The 10,600-nt window shown below is 35.7% G+C and overlaps 1 protein-coding gene across 1 annotated transcript in view; it reads left to right on the forward strand.

The window, feature by feature from the left end:
• Window positions 1-7,033, forward strand: part of LOC110294882 (alpha-S2-casein-like A) — a 13,031-nt gene extending 5,998 nt beyond the window's left edge. Inside the window, exons 8-13 of the mRNA XM_021163355.1 lie at window positions 1-104; window positions 2,767-2,790; window positions 3,496-3,522; window positions 4,817-4,939; window positions 5,957-6,001; window positions 6,750-7,033. The exon at window positions 1-104 is cut by the window's left edge and continues 31 nt beyond it. Coding sequence (XP_021019014.1) covers window positions 1-104; window positions 2,767-2,790; window positions 3,496-3,522; window positions 4,817-4,939; window positions 5,957-5,968 — 290 coding nt within the window. The 3' untranslated portion in view covers window positions 5,969-6,001; window positions 6,750-7,033. The remainder of the gene's footprint in view (window positions 105-2,766; window positions 2,791-3,495; window positions 3,523-4,816; window positions 4,940-5,956; window positions 6,002-6,749) is intronic.
• The last annotated feature ends 3,567 nt before the right edge of the window (window positions 7,034-10,600 follow it).

Genomic DNA, 10,600 nt, shown 5'->3' on the forward strand with positions numbered 1-10,600 from the left:
CCTTTTCCCAATGTTGCACACCTCTTCACCAGCAGCAGCAGCAGCAGCAGAGCAGTGTGAACCAGTGGCCCCAGCCTAATGCCATCCATAACATTCCCATCCAGGTGAGTGCTGCACTTCTACTTTGTGTCGATTTTACTGCTACCTTCATTTGAAAATAATTAAAATGGTTCACTGAAAAATATGTTCCAATCAATTCGAATACAGAAAGTAAAAACCTTTTACACAACACTTTAATAACATTTTCTAGAATATAAATTAAATCATATAACTATTAAGATTACTATTTTTAAAAGTGCTATGAATGATGCAAAGAAAAAGTAAATCACGCAAAACCTTTCTAAGTATCAGTCATGTGTGATTCGAAGTGTTTATGACAGAATGTCATCTTTAGATGTAATCTGAAGTCTAAGTTATTGAATCCAATTTTTAAATTTCTATTTGATGTGTTCATTTCAATATGGCTTTTGGCTTAGAGAAGTCTTTGAGTCAGGAGACACAGGTGTCATGTGTGTAACAACACAGAATGCAGGATCTTGTTCATAGCTTTACATGTGAAGTCAGACATACAGGGAGCCAGCTGCTGAACTAGGAAAATAACCTATCTCCTTCCTTCTTTGTTTGGATTGTGAATTATTTTCCTAAGTGCCTATTGAAAGCTAAGAAGCCATCATCATTTTACAGCAAATAACCTTCCATATTGTCTGGAACACTAGATAACTATGACTATCTTTTTTTTATTGTTTTTCACTTACATTCTGATCACAACCCCCTCCTTCCTCTCTTTGTAATCCCACTCTTACAAATCTCTCTCCCCATGACCCCTTCTCCTTCTCTGAGGAGAAGAGGAGTCCCATTTGAGTACCACCTCACCTTGTGGCATCTGGTCCCAGCAGATATAGGTTCATCCTTTTCCACTGAGACCCAACCATACAATCCAAGTAGGAGGGAATGGGATCCAATGGCAGTGAACAGAGACTGAGACAGTCGCTGTTGCACTTGTTAGGGGAGTTATATAAACATTAAACTGGGTATTTGCTACAGTTATGTACAGGGTCTAGGTCCAGATCCTGCATGTTCCCTGGTTGGTGGTGTCCTAGGCTCTTAAAATCTGTATCTGAAGTAGAAAGGTGTTGGTGTTTTATTTTGTCCAGGAGATGGCAGAGTTGTGATGCAAATACTGTACATTAGTTAGTAAATCTCACCTGTTAGCCAGCAATCAAATAATAGGCCTTTTTCCCCCCAGAGCAGAATAAGTTATTTAATGTATAACTCCTTGCAATAGTAATATTTCATTTTGAAGATTTCATTTATGAGTAATGAAGTTGCATCAATCTGTTCCTCCTCTGCCCTCTCCCACCTCAAATCCATGACTGTTTATTCTTTAATCAATTGTTTCATAGAAAGCATATACAGGCATTTATGTATGTAGGTAACTTACTGGGATTGGCTCAGGAGGCCTGTCCTGGAGAAGATGGTTTCCCACTCTTTCAGAAATCATTGTCTGTAGCTCTTAATCCAGAGCTGAGACCCCATGAGAATCCCTGATCCGTGTGTGCATCACAATTGATGTTGCTGTCTTTGGCTGTTATTTTAGGCAACTTTATTGTAGAGATTTTCTAGGTGCAGCGTCCCTGCCATATCAAGAAGACTATCTCACAGCAGATTCTCTGGTTCTCTGGCTTTGACAATATTTTTTAGTTCATTAATTTCTTCTTTCTCAGGTCCCACATGTCTTAATCACTGTCTTCTTATTTTTTGTTTGGTTGGTGGCTTCTTAAAAACACTTTTGCTTGGCTAGAGGTAAATTTCAGTTATAAGTAAGTGGCAAATATACTATGACATTGTCATATTTGCATTCGTAAGCTATTTGCATCAATAAGCTATTTTGCTTATTCCTTCTAGACTAGAAGATGCCTGCTTCATACCATTATTTCCAACATTTATTGTAAAACTAAATTCATATTTCTTAACTGTGGAATATAGGATACTAAAATATCATGGCACTCTTTATCACATTTCCACAGACAAGACACTACGATTTTAAATATGACAGTGCTATTATCTATTGCTACACCCTAAAGCTACTCTCAAATATAAGACTTATATTTAGAAAAAATATTTTTAAAAGGCAGAATCATTTGTATCTTGCTATTATACACAGCTATAGGTATTTTTCCAATCAATCACAAATATACAAAAAACGGATATTCTACTTAATTTCTGGGTAGACCATACACTAAAACATAGAAAATAAAAATCTTCGGAGATAAATTTTCTCTCATGAAGACAAAATCCAATACCAGATAACTCTGCACTATAACTCTTTCTTAAAATTTATTAAAACTCTTATTTTATACATAAGGTTTGACTCACAGAAACAAATTTTTATGTAGCAATGATAAAAACCTACATGGGAACAGACAAGTACAGAGTAATGTTCAAATTTAGCAAGAGAGTTTTGCACAGCACTGGATCATAACAAATCACTTCCACTTTGGTTGGCAGTCACTGAACTAAGTCATGTCCATTGATAGTTTGTAATCTGTGCTTTTCATAAATGTAATCGAGTTCTCATATCAGTGATGACTTCAAAAACGTCTATTTATGTCAAATGCCAGCTGCCTAAAGTCACCTAGAGTGGCATCCAATGGCTTACCTAGTTTTATTCCCTGTATTTCATTTATGATAATTGAGAGGAGTGCTATAGAAAGAACTATTTCACTACAGAAATAATTTGTATATTATTTTTATTCCTCTCCCTAGGAATCCATCAGCACCTCTGTGGAGGTGAGTCATGGCTGCCAAAGTCACAAGGATTTTTAAAGCTGTGTTTTTAATTTTATAGTTAGTTATTACAAGAGTGTTATTTACTTAGCATGAAAGTCTGCAGGACTAAGTTGAACTAAAGTCTAATTTCCTGTGAGAAATGGAGATCTTATTATTTACGGTTTCAATCGTTATAATATTGTTTTAAGTGTACTGTTATTAGAGTTACTTAGCTAAGCTAATATTTACAAATTTTTCTGAAATTATCTTTCATTCAAAATTGTATATAAAGTCCACCCAAGGCACAGGTATGGATATTTTATATACAAATACTTACTTAACATAATTGTTGCAAACACAATATTATATAGAATGTTTTGTTATGCTAATAAAATTGAACTCATAATTTTATCCATTTATTTAGGAAGCATGTAATCAAATGCTGGCTCATTTAAAAGATTCTTGAGAGTGGAAACAAGACAATGAGTAAAACAGGCAAACTCCATTTAGAGTTTGTATTCAAAAAAGCACTAAATGTATGATTCTATTATTTGAAGAATTCAAACAGATACGGATATTTTATATACAAATACACAAACAGTGAACAAATCATTGTCCTTGAGTTTATGGCAGATGGGCTATTTCTAAGAATAAGTTTGGAAAAGTAAATAGAGTTTTCAAGTCAATATGTTTCATTTTTTTGTTTGTTTGTTTGCTTTCTTTAAGGAAATCCTGAAGAAGATTATTGATATGGTAAGTTTTTTTAGTTTTATGTGATTGTACATGACTTAAAATGTTTAAAATATTGTTACTGGCTATACAAATCCTGTCTATAATTCATTAATGTATAACAAATGTGCATAAATCTCTTATTCAAATTATCACATCATTCAATCCCAAGAAAATACTGTTTTAAAAAATTGAAGAAAAGTAATTAGAATTTTGGTATTTTGATATGAATGTGTTTCTGCAAGTAAATATGGTCTATATTTTAAAATCAATTACTTGATAAAGTCTCTGATGATTGTAGAGATATAAGCATAAAATATATCTTTATTTTAAATGATTTAGATTAAGTACTCACATAGTAAAACTGCATCCCAGTTTCTCTCTGCATCCAAGCTTCTCCTTTTCAAAATTAAGGTGTTTCAAGTGATTAGTGTCAAACAACAGCAGACTATGTATCCATTTACTGAGTCTAAGACCTCAACAAAGTAACACAGGCTTTATAGTCAGAGTACTTGCCTGTGCATTTTATTACTTTGTTCTTATTATCTACTTTATCTTTAACGGAAAAATAAATACAAGAATAGAAGAGATACTCTAAAGATTTTTGTAATATATATAAACTCTGTCATAAAATGCTGAAGATACAAAAATGATTTCAGCAAATTCTACCACCCTTCCAATAATAGCATATCACAACCATGCACACATTCACTGGAAATTAAAATAAAACTTTCCATTCATATGAACTAGGACTCCATGTTGAAAGCTGTACTTACCTTCTAGACTTGTCCACAATAAAATCAATTTAACAAGCTTTAAAGAATTGAGTAGAAGTACATATAAAATATATGGCAAGGGCTATTCAGAAAGCTCTATACATACTCTATAGAGTATGCAAGGGAGTGATGTTAAGAGAGACTGAACAACCAGATCAGAGGCATGGATTCCCCAAAATCAGTTGTAATAAATCATTCTAACACTCTCCAACTGTAAAAGTCAGACGTGAAAACATATGTGAAGAAAATTATCAAGCTTGTTAAAATGTTTTCATTTCTTTCTTACATACAGAATTTCCTTTAACTTTTACACATTTTTCTGCCTGTGTATGATGTAATAATATTTCTTCCATTTAACAGTGCATTCTACAACACAAAAATGGTTATGATTTTAGAAAACCATTTGTCTAGAGTCTTCCTGGAATAATTTAGAAAGTGTCTTAAGTAGCTAACATTAGAACTCATTAGCTTCTGTTCCTCTCTGTTAAGAAGCTTAGAGGAGATTAACTTGAGTGTTCTTTTGATATTTTTATTTCTTTTAGATCAAGTACATCCAATATCAACAGGTCACCACCTCCCAACTTCCCCAAGCTCTTCATCCTCAGATACCTGTGAGCTACTGGTACACCAGTAACGATTACAGCTTCCCAAATGCTCACTATATGGTATGTGCCTGTGAAAATATGGTAAAATATAATATTAGCACATAAACAATATAATTAAATATAATATAAATACAGTCATTGGGCTCACAAAAAGTGATGCAATAAGATGCAATAACATTTTTTCACATAGAAATAATCTACAGTTTACATTTAAAATGTCAAGGACATTAAACTCATTATTTAATTGGAGCACTTGTAATTGTAATAAGAATAGTAATTGTTGATTGTAACAGTCATCAACAAAGAATTGCATTGATAATCTATTTGCATTTCTTACATGCGGTAATTTCCAGGAAAATGAAAGATTCAGCAGTGGAAAACTGTGTCCCTTTTATTTTTATTATTTTTAGTTATGTGCATGCTTATGTGACTGTCAGTATGAGCCTATGACTGCAAGCCCACATGAGTAGCACGTCCCCCTAGAACTGGAGTTATGGGTGGTTATGAACTACACAGCATGGCTCCAGAGGATGGACATCAAGTTCTGGGCAAGAAAAGCATGAATTTATAACTACTGAGCCATCTCTCCAGTTCCAGCTTTTCAGAATAAATACCGCCTTCATTTGTACAGCTATTTTCTGTGGTATAAGCATGGAGGATTATTAATTTTATACATATTCAAAGGTTAAAAGAGCAGAGTGATTTGCAAGTTGTTCTTGGTAGTTCTGCTTCCCTACACCTACTAAAAGGCCTTACTTAGGCTTGCTATGCCCTTTCCCCACTACCATGCATAGAAAAGGGTGGAGCACACAATTGAAAAGTTTGTATAATTATTAGCGATTTGACATTAAATCCTTAGAACTGAGCTCTAAGTGTGATAGTTATCTTCAAGGGACTTCCAACTTTTACTTTTTGGATTGAGTTTTCTGCTAGGAAGCAACCATTAGACAAGCTTCATCATAGAATGTAAAATTTGTACTTTAGTTTCAATGTTAGATACCTAGAAAATATATGATACTTTATGTGAAAGGCAAAGAGTCTTAGAGAGTTAAAAAGTATTGTACTTTCTTCTCTCAGAGATTCTACTAAGATTCCTAAATAACTGCTGCTACCTAGCTATAGGTAAGTGCTGTTTGGATGGGACACTGAGCAACCTTTCAGCAGCAATTCCAGAATAGCACACAACAGTGGATGGGAAAAAAAATCACACTTCAACTATTTAGTTATATTTTAAATTACTGCTTCACTAAAAATATTGCAAGTTTTTCCACAAATTCTTGATGTTTCAATTAGTTCTCTGTATAACTTGGATGCATATACTAATTGGGTATGTAAATTATATGAAAGTTCCCTTGTGGGATGGAATGAACTCAACCAGAAGTAATAAAACAGAGCAGAAGATGTCAAAGCATCAGTGGCCACGTTGATGCACACTTGATGTATTGCTTTGCACCTCACATGAAATGTCTTCCTCACAGAAGACATATCTGTCTAGCCTTCTGTACATAGAGATGAAGGCATATTTCTAAGTATTCCTTCTTTAAGATATTAGGCTATTTATAATTTCTCCTCTTTAGAATAAGTGGTATATCTGGGAGTGTAGGTATGCCTCACTTATTGTAAACATTACATATGATAACTTTTTAAAATTGTGTGGTAAAATTAATTTTTAACTAGACCTTAGTAATAATTAATAGCTACTATGTCATCATTAGTGCGTCATTACTATTTCATCAATTAGAGTTAGTTATAAATAATTACATTTTGCCACCCTGTATATTTGAATGCTCATATAGATCTCATATATATGCATATTATATAATTTTGGATAATATATTTTTATAATCCATTATTTTCCTTTTGTTCATAGGCTTGAGTAGAAAATTGGTTTCTTCATGGTTTCCCCATCATTGCATCAACTCCTACTACTAACATTCCCTAAGATGCTTCTTGAAAAGACGACAATATTGAGCCAGAAGAAGAGAGAGTGGGATAGTTTCTGTATTGTTTGTAATCTTTTTGGATTGAGTTGTGTGTTCCAGCTTTGGACTATGGAGCGTTATTAACTGCATTGTTTAATTGAAGTCTTTTCAGTACTACTTCTGAGATAAGAACCAAAATATCTCTCGCCAAGACATTAAAGTTTTAAACGCATTTTACTGTGTGATCTTTTCGCCCAGATTCACATTGAGACCAGGCCACTCTCAATAAAAACAACCACTTCTTGGAAAATACGAGTGCAATAACCATACAGGGCACTGAAAGGATTTTCCAAATTTTAGCTCATTAACTCTAAGTTGTCCTTTCATATCTTTGAATGCTTGGAGATTTATTGGCTTTAGTCATTTCCATATTCTTGCCAGTGAACACCAATAGTTTAACTTTTTTCTTGCTTCTCTATCCATACACCTAACTCACCCCAAAATTCTGCCACAGTTCTCACTGTGACCAAACTCTCTGCTTGAGTAGATAATAAAGCTGGACAGGCAAGTTAGCCTCGACAAACGGAAACATTTAATAATCTTCCATCAGGAGTTTTAAAGAACTATGATATGATGAGCAACTTTTTAAAGATATGTAATAACTTTTTATTATTTATCTTTATTTATTTATTTACATCCCAGCTGTTGTCCTTTCTCCTGGTTCCCCTTGCAGAGTTCCTCCCATCATCCCCCTGTCCATTTCCCCTCTGAGGGAGCAGTCTCCTCTGCCCCATATTCCTCCACCCTCGTGTGTCAAGTCTCTGTAGGATTAGGGTCATCCTCTCCCTCTGAGGTCAAACATGGGAGCCCATATGTGTCAGGGGTTGCAGAGCAGCTTGTATATGTTCTTTGGTTGATAGATCAGTCTCTGGGAGCTCCCAGGGGTCCAAATTAGTTAATGCTGTTGGTCTTCCTATGGAGTTTCCATTTCCTCGAAGGCCTTCAATCTTTCCTGTAACTCTTCCCTGGGGTTCTCCAATCTCTGTCCAATGTCTGTTGTTTTTCTGTGTGTATCTGCATCTGTCTCAGTCAGCTTCTGGCTAAAGCCTCTCTCACAGAGATGCTCTGCTAGTTTCCTCTCTGCAAGCACAACACAGCATCACTAATAATGTGAAGGATTGGTGCCTCCCCATGGGAAGGGTCTCAATGGTCTGGTCATGGGCCAGCCATTTCTTCAGTCACTGCTCCATCTTTGACCCTGAATTTCTTTTAGACAGTACTAATTTTGTGTCAGAAGTTTGGTAGGTGGGTTGATGTTCCCATTTCCTGACTAGGGGTCCTGATGGCTACAGGAGGTGGTCTCTTCAGGTTCCATATCCCAACTATTGAGAATTTCTGCTAAGGTCTCCTGCATTGAGTCCTGGGAGCCTCCCTCATCCTGGGTCTCTGGGATTTCTTAGAGAATATCCTAACCCCTGACCCCTGGCAGCGACATATTCTCATTCCTTCTCCTGGCCCTCTGGGACTCACTCCTGTCCTCTCCATATGCTTGATCCTGCCCCAGTATTTCCTTAGTCCTCCCCTCACAAACACAGACCCCTCCTTCAGCCTCCCATGACTGTTTTGTTCCCCCTTTTAAGTGGGATTCAAGCATCGTTCACTTGGGCCTTCCTTCTTGTTTTACTTCTTTAAGGCCTGTGAGGTGTATCATGGGTATTCTGATCCCTTTGCCTAATATCCACTTATCAGTGAGTATATACCATGCATGTCCTTTTGGGTCTTGGTAACCTTACTCAGGATGGTATTTTCAAGTTCCACCCATTTGCCTGCAAAATTCATGTTGTCCTCATTTTTAATCGCTGAATAGTATTCCATTGTATAAATGAACCACATTTTCTGTATCCATTATTCAAATGAGAGATCACTGAGTTGCTTACAGTTTCTGGCTACTACTATTAAAGCTGCTATGAACATAATGGAGCATGCATCCTTAGGGTATGGTGGAGCATCTCTTAGGTATATGTCTAGGCGTGGTATAGCTGGGTTTTCAGGTGGAACTATTTCCAATTTTCTGAGGAACTGCCAAATTGATTTCCAGAGTGGAAGAGTGTTTCTCTTTCTCCATATCCTTGCCACCTTGTACAGTCACTTGAGTTTTTTCTTCAGTTTTGATTGATGGAAGGTGGAGTCTCAGGGTCGTATTCATTTGCATTTCCCTGATGAGTAAAGATGTTGAACCTTTCTTTAAGTGCTTCTCAGTTATTCCAGATTCCTCTGTTGAGAATTCTCTGTTTAGTTCTATCCTCCAATCTTAGATCAGGTTATTGAGCTTTTGAGTCTAACTTCTTGAATTTTATATACTTTGGATATTAGCCCTCGGTTGGATGAAGGGTTAATGAAGATCTTTTCCCAATCTGTAGGTTGTCATTTTGTCCTATTGACAGTGTCCTTTGCCCCAAAGAAACTTTTCAGTTTCATAATGTCCCATTTATTAACCCTCGACCCTTCGTTTCTGAGCCATTGAGATTCAGAAATTTTCTCCTGTGCCAATGTATTCAAGGCTGGTTTTCACTTTCTCTTCAATTATAATCAGTGTGTCTGGTAATTTTGACTTGAGTTTTGTATAGGGTGATAAATATCTACTTGCATTTTTCTACATGCATACATCCAGTTATACCAGCACCATTTATTGTAGATGATCTCCCTGTTCCATCATCCGGTTTTGGATTCTTGGTTAAGAATCAAGTGTCCTCATTTGTGTGGGTTTATTTCTGGATTTTCAACTCAATTTCCTTATTCCACCTTTCTGTTTTTGTAACAATACCATACAATTTTTAATACTATTGCTCTGTATTACAGCTTTAGGTCAGGGATAGTGATACTTCCCGAAGTTCTTTTACTGGTCAAGATCATTTTGGCTACCCTGGGTTTCCTGTTTTTCTACATGAAGTTGTGAATTGTTCTCTGGAGTTTTGTTCTATTGGAAGTTTTGAACAAATGTTGAGTATCTATGATATGATGAGCAACTCTTTAAATGTCTTACAGAAAGATCAAAGACCTCTCCCCTTCACACTATTCACATTTTATTCATTGAAATAAAATAACAAGGAAGGAAAAGAGCAATGGGTGACATGTTGCAGGGCAATGAATTCACTAAGCAAGAATAAAACAAAGCAACAAGAGGCAATAATTTACTTGTCTGCCTTTTAGAAAGGATGGGCAAGTAAATTATTTATGGATGCTGGAGGAAGTTTGAGCATTGAAGTAGGAACTGTGTCTGCAGGAGCTACAGGACTAAAATCCTGAGAGAAGAAACAGTTAAAGCAAATGCATACGGAGAAAGGGGAACATTAGGAGAACATTAGAGAGTGGAAAGAACTTTCTAAAAATACACCACTGATGCAAGAAGTAAATTGTCCTGGGATTGACACTTCCATTAATCAGTTGATTTGACATGATAGATATAAAAGAATCATTTGCAGATCAAAATAATTATATAATGTACATTTTGGAAAGGTGAACTTTTCCAATTACTTAAGGATCCCTATCATATTCAGGTGTTATTGTTTCCATCTTCCTCATCTGGACTTTATCACATATTTTTAATATCTTTTTATTAGATTTTTCTTTATTTACATTTCAAATGTTATCCCTCTGAAAACCCACTATTCCTTTTGCCATTCTCCTGATCACCAACCCACCCACTCCCAATCCCTGGCCCTTGTATTCCCCTATATGGGGCATATAACCTTCACAGGACACAGGGCCTCTCCTCCCAGTGATGACCAACTAGACTATC

This window comes from Mus caroli, chromosome 5 (assembly GCF_900094665.2).
Source record: "Mus caroli chromosome 5, CAROLI_EIJ_v1.1, whole genome shotgun sequence".
Classification (NCBI taxonomy): domain Eukaryota; kingdom Metazoa; phylum Chordata; class Mammalia; order Rodentia; family Muridae; genus Mus; species Mus caroli.